This window comes from Nansenia antarctica (assembly GCF_963989245.1).
Source record: "Nansenia antarctica genome assembly, chromosome: 5".
NCBI lineage: Eukaryota > Metazoa > Chordata > Actinopteri > Argentiniformes > Microstomatidae > Nansenia > Nansenia antarctica.
Window position 1 is genome coordinate 60682668 of NC_137690.1, and position 22685 is coordinate 60705352.

At 46.2% G+C, this 22685-nt stretch overlaps 1 protein-coding gene across 1 annotated transcript in view; it reads right to left on the bottom strand.

The window, feature by feature from the left end:
• Nucleotides 1-2025: 2025 nt before the first annotated feature.
• tinagl1 (tubulointerstitial nephritis antigen-like 1) overlaps nt 2026-22685 on the bottom strand; it is a 25189-nt gene continuing 4529 nt past the window's right edge. The window contains exons 2-12 of the mRNA XM_080530800.1: nt 22633-22685; nt 20815-20881; nt 13494-13586; nt 12886-13000; nt 10654-10780; nt 10120-10270; nt 9755-9950; nt 8794-8839; nt 8139-8262; nt 5105-5150; nt 2026-4477 (exon numbers count right to left, since the gene is read on the bottom strand). The exon at nt 22633-22685 is cut by the window's right edge and continues 267 nt beyond it. Coding sequence (XP_080386926.1) covers nt 4313-4477; nt 5105-5150; nt 8139-8262; nt 8794-8839; nt 9755-9950; nt 10120-10270; nt 10654-10780; nt 12886-13000; nt 13494-13586; nt 20815-20881; nt 22633-22685 — 1183 coding nt within the window. The 3' untranslated portion in view covers nt 2026-4312. The remainder of the gene's footprint in view (nt 4478-5104; nt 5151-8138; nt 8263-8793; nt 8840-9754; nt 9951-10119; nt 10271-10653; nt 10781-12885; nt 13001-13493; nt 13587-20814; nt 20882-22632) is intronic.

Genomic DNA, 22685 nt, shown 5'->3' on the forward strand with positions numbered 1-22685 from the left:
CCATCCCATGGACCTCACCCTACCCTTTCCCACCCCCACCACACCCCTAGCCCCTCACCCTTAGCCCAGGTCCCCACACCCCTGTCTGGCCCCCTCTTCCCAAAAGAGCTCTGCCAACTGCTCCCACTAGCCTTCAAAATGGCTTGTGCTGCTAAGCTTATCTCCCTCACCCAACTCCTTTTTAACATACTGTACATTCCTCCATTTATTTACTCAGGGTTAGGGTTAGATTAACATTTATTTTTCTGATTGATACCTAGAGTTTAAGAGGCAAGGAATGTATCAATACACAATGTAATGAAAGGCAATGTAATGTAATCATACTTTTTCACCATGTTGAGTGTTGCTATATCTGACAATGAATAAGGCAGCGAGGTGGTTGTTTTTAAAAGATTTTATTGTGCCACACAGGTGAACACTACCATGGTTTTGCATTTAGTGCACACAATACAAGAGACAGAGTGATAATAAACATTGCACAGGAAAAGAAAAAATATATATAATTTACTGATCTTGTCTTAAATAAAGTCTCATGTATCACTGAATATGGAGTGGTTCTTTGACTTTAAATACACAACTTATGACTGGGTTTCTGTGAAAGCTTTGAGGGTGATTTTGAAGGATAGTTTTATGATGAAAAAGACATGTTTAGTTGAGTGAGAGGCTCCACACAGCCAGAGTAACTTGTTTCATGAGGTAAAGATTAAATCATTAATCATCATATGAAGAGTAGTTGACCTCATATCATAAGTACTCTGCCTAAAGCTTCTGTCTCCCGAACCAGAGACCTTGAATGGTCTGACCTGACCCAGGAGCAAACTGAGAAAGGCTGCCAGTGCGACTTGGAGTCAGTTTTGGCCAAATTCCACCCTTTTCCTCCGCATGACTTGGATCCAGTCGGCTGCTCCTCTCACCCCATTGATCCAGACTGTCTATCACTAGCTTATCCCTATAAGGAAACAACTGTCTGGATGACTGCATGGGAAGCTGTCAGCTTGTCCAACAGATTGATATAACTCACATTATACAGGTAGCTTTGATTGGGAAGGGAGTGTACCCTCCAAAAATATCAGAGTGGTAATATAATTGCAATAAAATTGTTAATAACAAATTTGGCCTGCACCTATGTAATATCTATGAGCGGTTATGGTAGCTTATAACGGTAATGAAAAATCTAGAATAAATTAATGTGGAGCACCTCCCAACTCTACTTGTTAATGTCAATAAGCATAATGAAATACAGAATTATGACATAGCCACCCTACTTCTTTGTTGCCGGAATAGCAAATTCCTTTGAAAACACAATTTGAACATGATTGATGTTTTACCAAACCAATAAGCAATAATAATGAACTGGGCATTATGTATGTACTGAAACTTGTAAAGGCTGGTTGTCTGTCTTCTCTCTAGCGCACAGCAATGTTCTCAAAATGAGACCCGCCATCATGTGACTTTTCTTATAAAGGAGGCATGAGGGATAGTATAAAGGTCATTAGGTTTGTAGAACGGTGGTTTTCATCATTTCAACTTAAAACAAATATATAATTGATATCATTTTGCTCCTTCAGGCCAAGAAGTAAGCTGCTGTGTTGACTTTCTCTCTGTAGATTCAGTACCCCCCCCCCCCCCCACACACACACACTCCTTCCCATTTCCTCTTCTTTTTTCTGCACTGTCATGCTTCGCTATGCTAACCAATAATGCATTTCACCCCAGTGCATCCCTTCTTTGATCGCCCTTGTGTTCTTTCACTGCTCTTGGTTACTCAGTTGAAGTAAAGATTCTTTACGCCGCGTGGCTAACGTGCGGGATCCGTTCTGATCGCCTACAGCTCTTTACATGGCACATTGCTTGTCCATCCGGACAAGGCTCTTTTCTTTTGAGTCTGTCTTTTCTTGGAGATGATGGGTGTGAGGGAGGCATGAGATCCACTGTAAATAATAGAATAGTTATTGCATAGGAGGCTTCAAGAGTTATAGTAGAATCATAACAACAGGATGTTATTGACAGGGAGGCAAAGTTGGGAACGTTGTACATCACTTCTTGGAAACCAAGCATTTATTTGGAAGTGAGACTGCACTGAAAACTGATACGTGTGATCTGTGAAGGGACAGTAGCAGTTGGCGGAAACTGACACAGTAAAAAGTAATGGTAGACAAAGTATAAGCAAAATTCTGTTTTACCAATTGGGAGCTCCTAGAGGCACCATACACAAGCCAGTGATTATGAATCCTATGAGAATACTGGCGTCATTTATGGCTGAGCACCACACTTCTTTGGAGATGCACAACATTTCACCTAGCTTGACAATAAGGCTGTTGCACACATGCCCATTGTTAAACATTGCAAGCATTAGTGGTGTGATGTGTCTGTGGTGTATAAGAATCATCATTAAACTGACAAAAGTACTACAATGAGACAGCACTAAACAGACTTTGACAGAGTCTCACCCTCCTCCTCTCCCTAGAAGACTATTTAGATTTCTTGTGTTCACTTTTCACCTTTTAAAACAACCTTCAAAGCCACTGAACAGAAGAGAGGAGGGTGGTATTTATGTAAGGTATACCACACCTCTATAAGTAAGTCATAAAATAAGCGTAAATACAACAATAGCAACAAAAATAATAGTATTTTCAGCTCACAATCGTAATACAGTGTACAAAGAATGAAATAGATTAAGACTATCATACACAAACAGTCTATCTTTTCAACCAGAGGCCACAAACAGCACCTATTTCTTTAGGCATTTGATAACCCATAATCAGTTGTCTCGTTTACATTGAAAAATCTTCTCATCGGTTTCTCGGTTAATTGAAACTGAACATGAGTGGTGGTGTAATCAACATTTTCCTCTTATTACGTTAAAAGAAGTGATATTGTTATTTCACTCAAATCTCCTCATTTTCCAAAATGTCGACTGGGATATTTCAAAGGAATGTGAATAGACACTGTTTTTGAAGTTCCTCACCTGCTACAATTACAAATATCTTACATGCTTCAGCTTTGCTTTCATATATATTAATGGAGATCTACAAATGGTTGACCCAGTAAATCATAATAATAAAAAAAAACGTATGTTCACCCATTTGATTTCTGTTGAGAGTTTAGGTGACTGATTATTTCAATACTATAATATGGAAGATGGAAACCTTCTTCTCAGTAACCATACTGTACAGTCCATACATCATGGTACAGAAACGTCCAGAAGGGTGAGGCATTGACTTTCATTTCAAGAGTTTACTGAAACTCTCTGATGTACTAGGCACACTCTTACACACAGTGGGATTGACCTCAACAAAAAAAACGGTTTAAATAATCAGTCTAATTTTTGGGCTATTGAGGGTACAATAAATTATTGGTCATTCATTTCTCTAAAAGGACAGTCTGCCAAAACCGCCCATCAACCCCTAAACCCCACCTCCCATCAAGCCCACTACCCTTTCCAGTGTAAGGTTCTGCTTTATTGGAATGTGTGGAGTGATCCATGCAGCTACTGAGCTGCACTGTGTTTCAATCTCATCTAACAGCAATAGGAATGAGTGAGTTAGCAACATGTAGCGTGAATAAGTGTTAAGCTAGGTCCTCAGTGATATACTAAACTGTAGCACAGGTAGAGTGTTAGTTTCTCTCCTAAAGGGAACTGCTCTATGTGGTTCCTGTATAATCTAACCCCTGTCTCTCTCCACCCCAAACTGTCCCTCACCGGCCCGGACACCCAGAATATGCACAACCAAAACCGAGGCAGAGGGGTAAAGAAGAAGAGAGATTCACTTGTCATGGCAGCCAAATGAAGAGAAAAATGAATTTGAGACAAGAGAGTTAAGATCAAAGCCAGTCCTTTCATCGTCAAGCAATGGAGTGAACGTTTCACACTTCAGAGACAGGAGGAGACAGTGATGTCAGGCCGAAGCTGAGGATTCTGGGTAGTGTGGTCTTTGGAATAGTGAGTCCTGAGGTGCTTATTGCATTGTCCTGAAGCCAGTCAAGGCGGTGTGGAGGAGCCCTAGTCATCCTGGCCAAAGTTTTTTGGTGCCACAAACCTTGAGTTGGTGGGAGGGGGGGGAGGGGAGGTGGATGGGGGTGGGGGTGGGGGTGGGGGGGGGGGGGGGTGAGAGTGGGATTCTGGAGTGGTTGGGTGGTTCTCCCCAGGGTAAGGGGTGAGAGTGGGGGGCTCTAGGGGTGGTTGTTAGGTTCCCCCAGGGTAGGATAAGGGGTAAGGGGGTAAGAGTAGGAGTTCTGGGGTGGTTGTGTGGTCCACCCCTCGGTAAGGGGGTTAAAGCAGGAGCTCAGGGGGTGGTTTTCTGAAGCGTCTCTACTTGCGTCGGCGATGGTGTTGATGGTGGCTTTGCATGTCCTCCATAGTAACCCTGCCCCACACCCCGATCACAAACGCCTCGATCTCACACTCGTTCTCGCCGCGAGCAATACGGAAGTAACCCTTCTCTCCCCAGTTCTTCCCCCAGGAGTTGGCAGCGATCTGGAAGAGTCATGAGGAGATTAATCAATGATTGTTCATCATGGTCAGTTAGCAGAAGCTTATATAAGTGAGGGACAGTTGGAGGGTTGTTATGAACAACAATGTGAAAAAAGAAAACATTTACTTACTACTTTACTACTATACAGTAAGGACACAGGTTTAGGTTGTGTCCTGAGATGTGTGTAAAACATTATTAATGGTGCTTTTCCATTTTGGCACTTTTGACACCAATGCTTGACCTAAAGCCTGTGTTTCCATCTCTGAGAACATCCCAAACAGGGCCCCAAGAGCCCGGGGCCATGGCCCCCAGGTCCTACCCTGACCTGGGACCTCGGGGAGATTTTGGGGACTTTTTTGGGACTGGGTTATGGGTACGATGAGTACTTCACCCTCCCATTGTTTGGCGAGGCAAGTCTATGGGACAACTGCTATTTGTTTGTCAACCAACAGTACTGAGATGTCAATGAGATATCAACCGTTACTTTGGTTTGGGGTGATATATGTACTATTAAGTTTGCTCAGCTGTAGGTAAGCACCCGCTCCATTTTGGGGGAAATGTAAATGGCTCATCTGGCTGACTAACTGAACAATCTATGCTAGTTTTCGAAGTCCGATAGGAGCACTTACCCAGTACTTCCTTGTTGTCCCATCATAGTTACGCTCCTCTCCCCACCTGGAACAAAAGACAGAGAGTGATTAAGGATGTGGATTGTTGATAGAACATCAAATACATGAAGAGTGGGTTATTTTTCACTAGCACAATGAATAATCAGACAATGAAGAGGCATGAGAACACACACACACACACACACACACACAGTCACAACTTTCATGTTTGAAATATTAATAGCTCTGAATTAAGAGCTCTGGGACATAATCTGCTGCTTTAACAGCTGTTTTTAACCTTGTACATAAAGAACTGCTTTGAAAATGTACCACCTGAGCGTACACTGGCTCAACGGACGTTGTATTAGTGGAACAGCTATAAGTAGAGGCAGAGATCCTGACAGTCCTGGACAAAACATCTTTCATCTCCCTAACAGCATCCTGAAAACAAGGTCTTATTTATGGCTCGGGCTGAGGAACACACACACACACACACACACAAACACACAAACATCGTAATCATTCCATTCCTCACGGAATCCCCCCTCTGCCACTTCCCCCTCACAGGAAACGGGAAGAAGAGGGATTGCCAGGGAGGAAGTGGACTCCGCCTCCATACCTCCTGTCATCTCACGGAGGTAGCGCACACAACAACATCATTTAACAGTACTGTAGGTTGGCTGTGGCTCACAAATAGACACCTCAACCTCTGCGAGGATCCAGTCTCTCCCTCTCTCTCTCTCTCTCACACTCTTCCAGCATGCTTTGTTCTCAGGAAGCCTTTGCTGAGGCCCATAAATTCCCATCATGCTTAGTCTCAGCTGGCAGTTGCGTACGGTTGACCTCCCTGTGCTGCTGTGTCTCCAGACCAATACCCCCCTCCCCAGTTCTATTCCCATCCTGTTTGAGAGCTCTCCGGCCTCCTGGCTCAGAGGAGCCTTGAGGGCCAATCAGTTGTTATCGTTTATAGAGATCTCATACAAGACACATTTATATAGATGCTGGGAAAATATCTGTTGGGTTTCAGTCGTCGCCAACCTGGTAGCCTGCCAGGCAGACAATGACAGCCTTCAATCAGCAGATCCTGTTATAAGCCAATCCTGTTTCCGTATGAGACTGGGGTCAAAACACGGCAAACAAAAACAGCTGCATAAACATCAGGCCCATCTGATTTGATCTGAAATAGATGGAGGGAAAATATTGCGGTTTTGGGGACCCGAAGCTGGGCTGTGTGCATACGGACAGAGCCAGACAGAATCAAACCGCTGTGGAACTCTTATCTCCCACAGTTAGTGCAATTCACCCTGGACAATGATAGACATACCACTGCCCCCTCCACCCCCACACATACCCCCCGTCCCACACCCCACCAGTGACCTCCTCCCCAGGGTTGATCCCCCCCTCTGTCCGGTACAGTTGGGATCAGTGGGCCAGACAATGCCGTTTCCACCAGAGTGGATCTCAATGCGCTAAACACAAACTTTCCCAGGCCCTCGGCTTAATAGAACGCACCACGGCGGGATTTTGGCTGTACAAACATCTGATGCTGTGGCGGTCAGGGCTCTACGCGGTACGAACCCCCCTACCCTCCATCTCCTCCCTCCCTCCCTCCTCCCCCCTTCAACAACCCCCCCCCCCCATTCCCAAATCCATACCCTCACTGCCCCCTGAGCCTCCCATCCATCCAGGGCCCAAAGCAGCGAAAGAACCGCAGTGTCAGCGGAGGGATGCAGAGGGGGAGACAAGCAGGCGATCAGACAGGCGCTCACCCGCCATCATCATCATCAGTGGAGCATGCTGCATAGACCAGACACCAGTATCGTGCCAGGACTGCCCAGACCTATACTGTGAGCCTGGATAAACCTGCTCTCTACTGACCTACTGAGCAAAGCACTGCTATACAGACACACACACACACACACACACACACACACACACACACATACTCCTGTATGCAGTCTTCACAAACAAGGAGAGATTTACAAGGTATAGGGAGCTTTTTCAGACATGCCCTTGGCTATGAGGTAGACCACAAAAAAGAATAAACCCCACACACTTAAAGATCTACATCAAACACGTACAAACTGACTCAGAGTTAAATGACACAATGGCACGTAAGACTCAAACACAGCCAAACACAACCAGCAGGATGGGACAGGAAGAGGATCCCCCATGCATGCTCTGTTTCTCTTGATCAATGGCCGATCAGATAAGAGCAATGAAACTACTTCCATAACGGCTCTCAGCCCCTCTGTCTGAAGTTCCTTTGACACCATTGTTCAAGCCGAAGACAGCAAAGCCCCCAGCAACAGTAATGTACTAAAGCAGTGCATGTTTTTTTTTTTACTGCTATATACCCTTTGGTTACACAGACCGAGCTCACACAGGCCAAACATTCCAAAGGTAACAAATAGACGCAGAGAATAATAATTTACATTTTTGGAAAGTGAGGCATGTGAGTAAAACCATATCATTGCAAGAGAGCGACATTTACAAAACATCTGGTTCATATGGAATATCCACATTTACAAGGGGAAAGTGTGTCCATAAGTGCATGTTACCATCACTCCAGTCTCATGAGATGGAATGCCCACCTCAGACAGTGCAGACAAACCGTCGTGGATGAATACCTACTAGACTAAACGATTGTGAGACCTGAGCAGAGATGGGCCGTCTGGAGGGAGGTGGGGGAGGGGAACACAAAGGTGATGGGGGATGGGGGCACTGGTGGGTGGGGGGGGAGGTGGCGACAGGGCGGGGCAGGGAGGGGAGGTGAATCCAGGTGTATCGTCTGCCTGCTCGCATTTTTGCGGTCGCCGTGGAAACCGCGGGGCTCCTGTCGAGAACAGAACACCGGAGCCGAGCGCCTCGCAGGCACAAACGAGGAGGGAACTCTCTCAGTCACAAACAAGACAACACGCCTGTAGGGTATATGGGTCTCTGAGCATGTATCAATTTGTTTTCACACCTCAAATCTCCGCCAATAGGAATGAGGAGTATGTTCCTTTTGCAATTGTTGGCAGATCAAGATAGGTGATAAGTTCTGTGGCCTTACCCTGTGATCCTGACAGAGTGCGTTCCGTGTTTGCGATAGTGTGGTGGTTTGTTGAAGCTGACTTTTGTGTGTTTGTAGATCCCACTTTTATACACAAAGAAATCCTCGTGGACTTCCAAGATGGCTGCAGGGAAACACAAGTAGACAGACACACCCATTAGACTATTTCCCCTTGATTGCAACCCACCCAGACATCCCAGTGCAGCTGGAGTGTAAGCGGCCTGTTGATCCCCTGCACTTTCATTACGATTGGAGGCCAGTAAAGCAGAACTCCCTGGGACTTTCTCATTAGTAAAGCCCAGTGAGAAAAACCTGTACTGGGCCTAGCGTTCTCATTGTCTCTTACTGTGAACAGGACCTCCCTTCTTAGAAAAAAATACATTACAGACATGCAATACTCAAGAACACACACACACACACACACACACACACACACACACACACACACACACACAAATACCTGTAATTCTAGAAAAAAAGAAAACTTGATATTAGGCCACGGTTTCTGTCTCTTGGAACAATACATGTAGAGGCTGGCACAGACTCAGAGAACGCCTCTGTGGAACCACACGTATATTACACGCACACACACGCACGCGCACACACACACACACACACACACACACACACACACACACACACACACACAAACTACCTTGCACTGGGCCATTATCCATAATCTCCTTCATGATCTCCTTCTCCTGTGAAGAAAAAAGAGATCCGTGATTAGATGACTGGAAACAGACTGTGAGAAGTGGAGGAGATCAAAACAAAACCTCCTTCTGAACAGGAGCTGGTATATCACAGCAGCCACTGCCCTACATGCATGGTTTAGAGACTATAGTAGCACACACACAAAAATATGTAATGATTTCCAACATTAGGTCATCATTGAAAATGCTTAATACTGAACAGTAATAAACCTATTTTGGGATTTTCAGCTCAGGGGACTTGCTATGATCTTGATGACTTGCTCATCTAGAGTGTAGCTAACTACCCCCTCTGGTCTCCCAGACCAGCTCAACTAAATCCTCTGGCATGTTTTATTACACAGGAGAATACAGGTGCGTCTTAGAGTAAAGCCGTTTATTATGTATATTATGTATATTATTCTGTATATTTAATGTACCCCTGATCATTCACAAGAAATGCAGGTATGAAATGAGACTCTGTAATCGGTAGTTAGAAAAGCACACTGAGACATGTGAGGGAGATTATGAACTAATGTACCGTAAAGAATTCTGGGAACAAAGCTTATGCAACCTGCCATGTTTATGGGAGATTAATGAGTATGCTTTGCAAGCGGGTGTTCAGCTGATGTCAAAGATATGCACCATGACGAGGAGGAGGTTAAGAGGTTGACCATTAGATGCGGTTACGGTTGGAGTGGTTGTGTTGAGGTACAATAGGTGGAAGGTGTCTCTGTGTGTGTGTGTGTGTGTGTGTGTGTGTGTGTGTGCGTGCGTGTGTGCATGTGTACGTGCTTGTGTGCATGCGTGTGTGTGTGTGTGTGTGCGTGTGTGTGTGCGTGCGTGTGTGCATGTGTGCCTGCTTGTGTGCATGCGTGTGTGTGTGTGTGTGTGTGTGTGTGTGCGTGTATGTGGGGTTTGACATACGTTTGATGAGAGCCTGTAGGGGGGTGTGGACTGATAGATGTCGTTTTGGTAGTTGTGTGGGGGCAGCGAGTTGGGGCAGCGAGCCGTAGCCTGTCTCTTCCCTCGTCCCACAGAGCGACTCTGCATCATGCAGCGGCCCACCTCCGCTGGCGTCTGCTGAGGGGGTGCATATGGATAACACTCCTCTGTCACCACACTGAGAGAGAGAGAGAGAGAGAGAGAGAGAGAGAGAGAGAGAGAGAGAGAGAGAGAGAGAGAAACCATAAATACAGGGAACCATCTATTGCAAGCAGAACAGATCTAAATCCCTCCTTGGTGTTCCATTTCTAAAATAGACCTTAGCAGTGATAATGTCTTTGTCCTACCCTCTACGTCGCAGGTACCACCAGGCTCCGTCGATGCGCCCCCCCGCACAGCCCCCCTGGTTACGTGTGTCACAGGAGATAAGGTTCTGGGGAGACAGCTGGGGGGTCATGTGACCCATGGACTGGATGGAGATCCGGTCTGACGCCACCGCTGGGAAAGAGAGAGAGAAAGAGAGAGAGAGAGAGAGGAAGAGAGAGAGAGAGAGAGAGAGAGAGAGAGAGAGAGAGAGAGAGAGAGAGAGAGAGAGAAGAAAGAAAGAAAGAAAGAGAGAGAGTGAGAGTGGGGGAAAGAGAAGGTTTGTTAGATGCATTATGTGAAGATGTGCTGCATAAAGAGGTTTGGACAGAAACAATGGTAAGGCAAGGACAGGCATGAAGGTTCTTTAAAGCAATGGGGGTGTTCAGGTTGGTATCATACATTATAGGGGTGAGGGAGATGTTATGGGGGGTAGAGACTCTACCCACTCCACTTTCATGCACAGGTAACAGTTGAGGCTTGTCCCAGCCTTTCACCAGCATCATGTTCTGACCCACCTGCCGTGGAGAAGGCCCAGGAGGCAGCACAGTTGCCCTGGTCCAGAGGCTCATGGATCTTCCCTGGCCACTTCTCCACCGCATTGAAGTTGTGGGGCAGTCGGTCATTCTGAGGGTCCATTTTCATCTGAGAAGGGGGGGCAAAGGTTACACATTGAGTTTTACATTTACATTTACATTTTTGGCATTTAGCAGACGCCTTATTCCAAAGCGACTTACAATCAATACATTTGAATACTAAGCATGTGAATCAGCAGTCCACCATTCGTTGCAGGAAGAGTACTCTAGCTCGGGCCCGGGGCCACTGATAGAAGGAAAAACCTTCTCCCTATTATCGCCTTCTACTAAAACGAGTTCTATTTCAGTGGACAGTGGACAGTAGCTTCAGCAACTTCAGTTGACTTGAGTTGACTCTTATTTGGAATTGTGCTATATAGTACAATTGAACATGAATTATGATCATAATCAATATTGTGGCAAAGTCACAGGAAATCACACGGCATAGAGAATATTGTCAACTTATGTATAAAGTTCAAATATTGCCAGTATGTTTGTGTTTTTGTGTGCAACCGGCACAGGGCCACTGTTTGTCCACAACACTCGTGAATGCAATTACAATCACAGTGGACTGAATTACATAACACATTCAGATGATTAGCAAATTACGTAAGTCTGTTGGGTTATTCCGGGAGAGAGGTCTTATTTTCAGACGATTACGTAAGACCATTAGGACCAATCGTCTCTGAGTCTGAATAAACCAGAACCTTTGATCTGTATCCAAACTGAGGCCATCAGACAATGTCCGTGGTAGATCGCAATAGAACCCTGAATCATTTCTACCACCTAATATGGACTCAAATACTGTGGAAATGCATCCTACCTCTACCTTGGGATTTATAAAAATGTATCCATATCACAATGATAGTGTGCATTCCATCTCTGGCACTTCATAATCATAAGTGGGTATTGCTAAAGTGAGAACGCCTTACGCCTTAGATTCCTTAACAGTCCGAGAGGTTCCGGTACCGCATACTTAAGCTGTCTTGCGTTATCTAACCAACAGTATCTGGCTGTCGGACGCATAGTTAGCCCTCCAGACATGTGACGACGTCAGGCTTCTGTGTAACTATACTCTCCCTCCCTTCAGAAACAACACAGCTGCTACGACTGCCTCCGTGCATTCCTGACGTTAATATCTTTACTATTATCCTAGAGAGCCACCTGATATAACACCCAGGAATGTGCACTTTTGTTGAGTGGGACTCTTTGTAGTGGTTCATTGTGGCGGGTCAAAGTCCAAACCTGAACCAACCACACCTGGCTGTAACCAGCAACGCTTGACCTCGTCTAGAGGTGAGAGTCTAGGGTGTTGAGAAATAAGGAGTGTGGAAAATGGAGTGTGTGTGTGTGTGTGTGTGTGTGTGTGCGTGCGTGTGTGCGTGCGTGCATGTGTGTGTGTGTGTGTGTCTCTCGCCTCCCCAGGCCTTAGGAGTCAGCCCATTCATTACGTACGCCTGCAGTGCAGTGTGTGGCCCGGGAGACAGACAAGAGAGATTTGTGAATGATTTATGAATGAGCTCTACAGCTCAGATCTGGCTCCTGGTACAGGTAGGGACATGCTGGAGGATACAGAAGCAGAGGTGGGGAAGTAGGGTGGGGGCGTTGGGGGGTTGGGTGTGTGTGGGTGGGAGTTGTGTTCAAGGATTGGGAGGCGGTGTGAGGGAGGAGGGGGTGACGGGTTGTGCTGTCTGAGGAGGAGATAGCTCCCTCCACCCATCATCAATCACTCCATGGCCATAAACCTTCTCTGATGTTTTGATTCCGTTTAAATGTCATCTGTTTTATTATGTAAACACACATGAAAGATGGGACAGAGCAGCGTGTTGGACTGGCTCACACACATACAGAACATACAGACAGACACCGAATACCAACAAACCGCCATACTCAGCCATACAAGCCACTAAACACTTGTACAATGCTGGTATTCCCCAGATTTATATCGCAATGCTTAAGACCAAACCACAGCACCTTTGAAGAGGTGGGAAACCAACCAACACAAACACCTGCACACTGACGCATCAGCCCAACCGCCCAGCTTCTCTCAACTTCTCTGGCACCCCCCAGAGCCCCACATCCTTAGACACTCCTTCCCCGATCCAGAGCCCCTTGATGCCCAGGCACCCCCCCCACACCTCCCAGCCTTCCTCCTCATCGAAGATGGCCTCTTACCTGCATCTCGTTCATGCTCATGATGGTTCTGGAGGGCCTCTGGGTCCCCAGTCGGTAGCGTATGCCCTCGTCCAGACTCATGCCATGGAAGTCACTGTAGTTAGACGCCTGCCAGCTAGGGAGAGAAGGCCACAATAGAACCATTTGTGGTTGTGGGCTGTGATATCTATCTTCAGACATGCTGTGATATCTATCTTCAGACATAGTGTCAGCAATAAGAAACCTGAGCCCACCAGTAAGATTTTAGTAGGTGTTAATGAGTTCACATGAGTGTAGTGAGTGTGCGATGGGAGGTGTCACGGTGTGTCTAAGTGTGTGTTTAAGTGTAAGGGAGTGTGAATGTGCCAGCGAGACTGAGTGAAAGTGTGTGTGTACGTGTGAGTGTGTGTGTGTGTGTGTGTGTGTGTGTGTGTGTGTGTGTGTGTGTGTGTGTGTGTGTGTGTGTCTGTGACTGTGTGTGTGTGTGTGTGTGTGTGTGTGTGTGTCTGTGACTGTGTGTGTGTGTGTGTGTGTCTGTGACTGTGTGTGTGTGTGTGTGTGTGTGTGTGTGTGTGTGTGTGTGTGTGTGCATGCGTCAGTGTGTAAGTAAATGTGTGTGTGCCTCTTACCCATAGTCTCCCCTGTTGATGGCCTGGATCATATCACCCTCTATCAGGCAGGCATTCTGCTCACACTCCCAACGTCCTGTGGTACCACACGAACTGCAGGAGGGAAGGAAGAAAGAAAGGGAAGAGAGAGTGAGTGAGAGATAAGGGATGAGAGTGGGATAGGATAGAAAGGGAGAGGGTAGAGAGAGGGGACAGAGAGAGGAGGCAGAACGAGGGGGTAGAGAGAGGGAGAGGAGAGGGGCAGAGAGAGGCAGAAGAGACAGAAGGATTGTTAGAACACTACTTGGCATTCATGTCAAATAGGCCTAACTTAGGTTTTAAGTACTGTAATTGCATGTGAATTGTGTAGGCCTATTACAGTACATAACATAACTGACTGTTTCCCATATTGATGCTAAAGTAGCAGAGGACAAAAATAAAAACAGAGAGGATGTTTAATAGGAGAGCAAATATAATGCAACACTGTGGAATTCCCCAGGGAGGAACTAAACAGCGAGAGTACTTGGCAGAGGGGAAAAAAAGAGAAGGAGTAAGAGAGACAGACAGAGAGAGAGAGAGAGAGAGAGAGAGAGAGAGAGAGAGAGAGAGAGAGAGAGAGAGAGAGAGAGAGAGAGAGAGGAGGGGGAACAAGGCACGTCAACCTTACAAGGCTACAGAGCACTGAATAATATCCATTTTTAGTCAGAGGAAGCCGGGGGGAGGGAACACTAACCATCCTGATGAACGTGATAAGTGAAAGGATATTATATCATTGACGTAGGTTAAATGTTCGGTTTGGGATCCACTAAAATAGAGCATTCCTACTGTGTGTTTGGTGATGAGTCACAGTGATAAAGCACAGTAACAGTGATATGAGGAAGGGCTTGACTTCACTGACACTGTATAACAGTGTACTAACATGATGTCATTGTTCCTTCCACAAAGCCATCAGCTTGCTATAAGCATTCATAACAATTCTCCTTATAATTCTCCTTATAATGGCCTATATCAACACATAAATGTTTAGAATCGATTCATAATCCATTACACAGAGGTGGTCTAAGAAAATGTTACTTAGTACTGTAATAAAATGTTGCCCATGAAAAAGCATGGGAGATATTTGTGTAAAACTATCCACCCCTAATCCTCCTTATCACTATCTTCACAGTAACTGTTATGTCGCTGATGTGTCTCACTCTCACACAAATCAGTCCATAGAATGCAAGATTAGAGAGTCTACTAGACTGTATCTGTCTGACCATACTAATGGAGTGGATTTCCTGTGAAGTACTCTATGACTAACACAGAGGCCCACAGTGGCCCGTCTGATGATTCTGATTGGTGGAAACAGACAGTAACCTCTGACTCTAACCCTTTCCCTCAAACAGGCCAGAGACCAAGAGACCAAGAGTCTGGTGCCAGGGCCAAGACCCAGTGGGTTGACACAGACATTAATTCACACAGTAATGCGCAGAAAAAGCCTCTGAGCTCTCACATGGACAGAGATCAGAGATACAGGGACACAGGGTCTTCAGAGGGTGAAATATGAGGGCTATGAGGACTGTGGGAGGCCATACTTCAGATTCTTCACACTTCACAATTAGTGTCAGAATTTAGGCGTGATATTAAGCATGGACACTGTTGAGTTTTCTGCTGGTGGGTAATGGTGGGCCACTTGCCACTTCCAGGAGCTTCCTTGGTTTATTACCACGGCAGTGTGTTCTGGATCGTTTAACACAAAATATACTTCCAACGAAAATATGTCAGAGTCTGGTTCAGGTGCAATTGGGCGCATCTGTGCAGCAATGCTGAAGGTTTAATCTCAATTGCAACTAACCACTTAAAAATTCATTCAATTGAATTCAACTTTATTCGCCATGTGCAATACTAGGAACATGACTTTGTATTCTCCATGCTGAACAAGCTACAGTACATACAACAACAAGACGACAACACAACAATACTCAAGACACACAATATATACAGTACCAATACGAGTGAATACTGTACAACTTAGTGCAAGGTGCAATGATCAGGAGTTATTGAGGAGGGCTATGGCTTTGGGGAAGAAACTGTTCAAGTGGCGTGATGTTGACGCTGGATGTGAGAGGTCAGCCACAATCTTGCATGCTCTTTTTAATGATCTGGAGCTATGGAGGTCTGTGATAGGAGGCAGGGGGCAGCCGATGATCCACTCAACTGTCCGTACAACTCTTTGTAGCTTGGCCTTGGATCGGGCAGACGCAGAGTTGTACCAGACAGTGATGGAAGATGTTAGGATGCTCTCTATGACAGCCCTGTAGAACTGGACCAGGATGTGACGACTGATGTGAAGTCTCTTCAGCTGACGGAGGAAGAACAAACGCTGCTGGCCTTTTTTCATTAAATGGGTGATGTTGTTATCCCATTTTAGTTTGTTGGAGATGGTAGTGCCCAGAAACTTGAATTCATCCACTATCGTAACAGAGGAGTTATTGATGACCAGTGGAGAGTGAGTTGGAGCCTTTTTCCGGAAATCCATACTGTTGAGTTCCAGGTTATTGGCTGCAGACGAGGACACCAGGCGGCCGACCTCCCTCCGGTAGGCAGTCTCGTCATTATTAGTGATGAGGCCAACCATGGTGGTGTCATCTGCATATTTGATGGTCTTGACAGATGTGTCACCAGAGGTACAGTTGTTGGTGTACACGGAGTAGAGCAAGGGGGAGAGCACACAGCCCTGAGGAGCACCGGTGTTAACTGTGCGGGGCTGAGACAGATGAGGGCCCATCCTGACATACTGCCTTCTGTTGGTGAGGAAGTCAGTAATCCACTGACAGATGGAGGGGTGGATATTCAGCTGGGCCAGTTTATTGTGGAGGAGGTCAGGAATGATGGTATTGAAGGCTGAACTATAATCCACAAACAGGACTCTGGCATAGGTGTTCCAATTGTCCAGGTGTTGCAGAATATAATGGAGCGCCAAGTTGACTGCGTCGTCTGCTGAGCGGTTGGGTCTGTATGCAAATTGCAGGGGGTCCGTGAGATGGTCTGTGGAGGCTTTGAGGTAGGGCACAACCAAATGTTCAAATGTTTTCATGATTACAGAGGTGAGGGCGAACGGTCCGTAGTCATTCAAGCAGGTGATCTTAGGCTTTTTTGGCACGGGGATGATGACAGCTGATTTGAAGCATGCGGGGACTCTACATGAGTTTACAGACTGGTTGAAAATGTCTGTAAACACTGGAGCAAGCTCACTGGCGCAAGGCTTGAGGGCAGTAGGTGACACCCTGTCTGGGCCGCAAGCTTTCCTGGTGTTCTGGTTTTTGAAGAGGGTCCGAACCTCACCTATTTTGGGAGCTCAGATATCAGATCAGTGTGGTTGAAATCACCCAGGATTAATATGATCGAGTTGGTGAACTTGTTCTCCACCTCTGTAATCTGATCGGCTAAAAGTTGTTGTGCGGTGTCAGCGTGTGCCTGCGGTGGAATGTAAACACCCGCAAGAATAATGGCAGACAATTCTCCAGGTGAGTAGAAGGGTTTGCAGTTTATCACCAGTAATTCCAGGTTGGGAGAGCATGATTCAGCAATGACAGCAATGACCTATCATTGGACCAGTCGTTACTCACATAGAAGCAGGCTCCACCACCCTTCGATTTATCGGTGGCTGCTGTGTCGCGCGATCTGCTCTAAAAAGCTGGTAGCCGGGCAGGTCGACTGCAGTGTTTGGGATATTGAGATGAAGCCAAGTTTCCGTAAAGCAGAAGGCAGCAGTATAGGAGTAATCCTTGTCAGTCCTCAGCCGGAGTTGTAGCTCGTCCATCTTGTTGCTGAGTCATCTCACATTAGCCAGCACTAGTCCAGGTAAAGGTGCACGGAAACCTTTATTCTGTAGACGGGATAGGCAACCAGCTCGTTTCCTCCTCGCTCTCCGGCGGGGGAGTAGCCTCCATGGGCGAGCCCTTGTATGCCTCAGGTGTAAGCTCCGTTCCAGAGTTTCCGTGTCAGAGTTTCTTATGATTTCTGCGTGAAAACCCTGAAATACAGGGTGAGAACCAGACGGCAAAGTTCCTCTGATGTTCAGTAGTTCATCCCGTGTGTAGGGAATTCTCATAGTGGCACCGATCACAAATAAAACACTAAAACAAACAAACTTTGTCCAGCACGATATCTCCACGCCCGCTGCACAGACGCCGCCCCAATAACCTGATCAATCAAATCAGCTAATGGCAGAGAGATATAGGGAGCAACACATTGGAATTCAAGATTTACAAGCGTGCCGATACAGGGAGTGTTTGAGTGGATCTATTTTAAAGAGTTGCTGACCTGTTGCACGATGTTGAGATGTTGCAACAAGCCCGATGGGTTTCTCCTGTTCCAGGTGTAATCATCTTAATTTAATTATTTGTTTATTTGAGAACCAAACTGGACACTGGACACTGGACACTGGAGGTAAATACATGAGGTCTCCTTTAGGACTCCGTGGGTCTGTACAGCCCTACCTGTAATGTAATGAAAAGTCTGTTGAAAGGTCCTATGAACTCAATGGAGAGGCAATCCTGGCCAGATCAATGAAGGTAATAGTTATTGTATGCTGGAGGCGCTGCTACAGAGATAACCATAATCAGACAAAGAGTTATCATGCGCTACTGCACCATGGCCAACAGCTCACGACTTAAAGGCTGAAGAGATTCCATCACAACTACAAAAGATTACGCTTATCAGGGACGTATTCTCACACACAGAGGTAAGACAAATAAACATAAATGAACATAAATGAACACACACTGGGAAAATACACATACATACAGCTTTTGTTGTGGCTGTGTTGGCCATGAGTGAACTAACATATGAGGCTACTCTCTAAGAAGTTCCGAGTGGTCAGCCAAGGCGTGTGGGAGGAAGAGATAAGGACCAGGGAGCACAGAGGGAGTGGGACAGAGGGTCATTTGGGAACGGAAGTACTGCACCGTCCTCCACCCAAAACCCCTTGTGCTGAAAGAGAGAGAGGCTTGTTGGGAGTGTGTAGGAGTGAGAGGACAGTAAGCATGACTGCATAGGAAATGTGGGACAACAGACAGTGAGGGGGGTATATGTATTGGGGAGGTGTGAGTGTGCACGTGCAGGTGTGCAAAATGTGCGCAACAAGTACGCTGTGCCGTTCTATATGAGTGGGAAACACTGCATGTGTCTTGTGTCAGGATCTATTGTCCGAGTTCGACAGTGAAAGGGGAGTTTGCACAGTAACGCTGGTTCATGCTGTACTCAAACACGGCAAGTCTATTTTTACCAGGGAGGCAGTGTTTGTTTAACCTCCACAAGTCTCTGTTGAAGGAGAGAGGGAGGGCACTCTGACTGTCAGTCAGACTGACTGTTTATAGACTGCTTGCCTCTGCTATCAGGCTGTCAAGTCTCCCCTAATGAGTCCTCTTAGTAAGAGTAGCAAGGGACAGTGTCCAGGACTATCAGGCTGACAGAACACAGCTACTGCAGTAATGCAGCCCGGGGGTTGATGTGGATGATATCAGAATGCTGGTGTCAGTATCCTTGAGTAAGGCTGGGAGAAACACAGTCTGAGTATATTGCGTGAGTGTGAAAGTCAATATGATGTGGATGTATGAATGAGAAAAGACGGCAAACTGACACCCCTTGCCTCCACGTCCTGTACACACAAGCTCACCTACGCAGTGTGTGCACGCATACACACACACACACACACACACACACACACACACGCACAGACACACACGGACTAAACCATACAAACACACACGCTCACTCATAAACAGCACATGGCAGGGGTATGAGAAACCATTCCAACAGACAGGTGAGGAATTCTTCCTCTCCTCTTTCTACCCTCTACTTCCTACCTCCTACCTCCTATAATGTCTCCTAGGCCCTACCCCTCCATCCTCTCTCACGCTGTCCTCTACCTACTTTACTACTTGACATGTGCTTATACAGTATGACACCACATGCAAAAGTACAACAGTCATCAACAACCTTGAACTTCTAGTTAAAAAGGCTGAAATTATTATTGAGGGTTACTCAGTTCAACATTTCAGTTCAATATAAGATAGTTATTAATTCTTATGAACTAACTATTAATCAGTGGGCCATGCGTGAGGCAAACTGAAGAGATTTTGGCCTGTGCTGTGTTGACCTATGGGATCACTGTCTCTCCAATCCTGTCTATCCTGTGTGTGTGTGTGTGTGTGTGTGTGTGTGTGTGTGTGAGTGTGTGTGTGTGTGAGTGTGTGTGTGTGTCTGAGAGAGAGTTTTTCATGGTGTAATTGTTGTGACACCTTTTTGAGTAAGGATGAAATTCCCTGCACTCCTGGGCAGTTTGTTTGGGGGCACGAGAGAGAAGGAATTTCTCCCCCAATTATCTTGAATTTTACTGTATTAACCAGCAGGAGATTCAGAGGCCCAGTTGTAGAGTTTGGCACACACACCAATACACACACACACACCAATTCACACACACACCAAGGCAAAACACCAATACACACGTGGTAGCAGAGATGGGGAGGCTCGCACTCACAATAAGGCATAAATGTCAGAGGGCAACGCATTGAGGAAAAAAACTGAGAGTGTTGAGTCATGCAGGTACAGCGGTATTCTAAAATGAACAAAGGACATACATCTAAATACTCTAAGGTCTTATCTAGACACTCAGCAATGACTGAGTGTACACACTGTTCTTGAAGAAAAAAAAAGAATACTCCCTGTTATGGACATGCTGTAAGCATCACTAGTGCTGCTTTAGAATTAGGATAATATACTTGTACGCCAGAACAGAGATAACCCTATAGGTGGCTTTATATAAGTAAGGTTTAACACCTACAGTTAAACACCCAGTTAGGCAGCTCAGCCCATGCTGTACTATGCAATAACCCATGTGTTATCCCTGCCTCTCTTATTACTGTGACACATAGCTGTAAAGGACAAACAGATGGATGGAGGAGAGGAGATGAGGAGGAGGAGGAAGAGGAGGAGGAGGAGGAGGAGGGGGGTGGACACTGGGGATTTGAGGAATGTGTTCTGTACTCGTTCTCGCCTCTTTAGGAGTACAGGTACTCCCTCCCTGGTCCCATCCCCTGCCCTGTAGACCCGGTGTCCCAAGGTTTGATACTAAATTGTGACCAGGACTACATATCTAGAACAGAGGCCCCAAAACTCTCCACAAGGGGGTCTGTGGCCCACAGAAAAATCAGTCATATTATCATTGTAAAGATTAAACACAAGGGATTGATGTTTAGAGAGGTGAAAGGAAAAGGAGTGAAAGGAGAGAGAGAAAGATAAGAAGGCGTGAGATCGATATAGATAGAAAGAGTGAGAGATAACGTTAGACACGTACCATAAATTGCAATTCTCTTTGTATGTTTGTCCTGAGAAGAATTTGTGTCCATTTCGCTCACAAGTGCCTGGAACAACACAAAGAAGGGACATTCATTAGGCACAATCACACCAAAGAAGAAGACTTTATTGATCCCTGAGGGGAAGATGACTTTCATCCTGTTCCGGACGGTAGATGAAATGATAGGGTGACTCACACACACTTTCATGGACACACAGGCAAACAATGCCATAAATGCACACACAAGTACAATACTCAAGTCCCTCTCTCTCACTAACATACTCTCTCTCTCTCTTAGCATAACCACACACACACACACATGCACACACACGCCCGCACACACAAGTACAATACTCAAGTCCCTCTCTCTCACTAACATACTCTCTCTCTCTTAGCATAACCACACACACACACACACACATGCACACACACGCCCGCACGTGCACATACACACATACACACACACACACACACACACACATAGACACACACCCATAGAGGAGTGAGAGAGTTAACAGCAACACTGTGATGTAGTGTGTGTAGCGTGTGGGGTCTAGGGAACTCTGAGCAGCAGTAATCTGCAGTTGGAATGCAGCGTTGGCTTCTCTCCTCTGTTCCCCTGTTCCCAGGGCTCGCAAGCCCTCGTCATGCCTTAACCAGCTTAATTACACCCCTGCCACCTCCATGGGGCTCCAGGGACAGAGGGGACTGGGGAGTGAACACACCCCACACATCACACCCCACAAGGGAAGAGACACACACATACACCCCTCTGGACTCTTAAGTCCATTGTCCACACAGGAATGGAAGAATACAATATTTTCATGCAGGAGATATCGATTTCCAATATTTGAAATGCAAATTGTTTCCGTTTCAAGTCGTACTGTAAGCCGACAGGAATTTACAACTCTGGACTGTGGACTCTTCTCAGTCTTCTAATCTGAGAGTAAGAAGTCTGTCAGACACAACGTGATTTATGAATGTAACACTTCCACAGCTTCCTACAGCTGTCTCATTAGCTCACCTCCATAACTCAACTCCATCACCATGGCCTAGTAGGGTGTAGTCACGTTTGTGTGTGTGTGTGTGTGTGTGTGTGTGTATTTGTTTGTGTGTGTCTACGCATGCACGTGCATGTGTGTCCCTACTCGTTGGCTAACCTCCCTGTCGTCTACCGAGCACATACCTGTCCTGACCTCTCCCTGCCTCCTGTCCTGTTCCCGTCGCCTATCTCTCCCTCCCTCCACATAGCACACATTCTTTCTCCTGACCTCCATTCATCCCTCCATCCCTCCGCCCCTCCCTCTGTCTTGGCTAATAAGAAGCCCACTGTTCCTGGCCTATTCTCAGGTAGAGCTCTGCTGGCACTGGCACATTTTACACCTTCACCGTGAGAGAGAAAGGGGGTGTACTGTGTACAGAGGCTAATCTTAAACATCAATACAGAATGTAAGCCATGAGCGTGAATAAAGTCCAATGGGCCAAATAGTTGTAGCCAATTGAACTTTAAAGTCAATAAAGTCAAAAAAACATATTTTTTTATTTTTGCTCTGCCATCTGCTTCAGTGTTATTATAGTGGTTGAGCATATCTTGTTTTGATGGCCGTGCTGTGAGTATCTCGTCAGTGCAATGCTATGTCTTTGGCTATTGTGCAAGTGTCTGTATTTGTGTCTTTACCACAGACACGCTCTGTCTTAATCCACCATGACAGCACCACCCCCCCCCCACACACACACACACACACACACGCACTCACAAACATACACGCACACACACAAAGACATACAGACACACAGACACACACAGGCAGCACTTACCAATGAATGGGGGAGCTATGCCCAGACAGTGGCCCCAGAAATCGGGGCAGCAG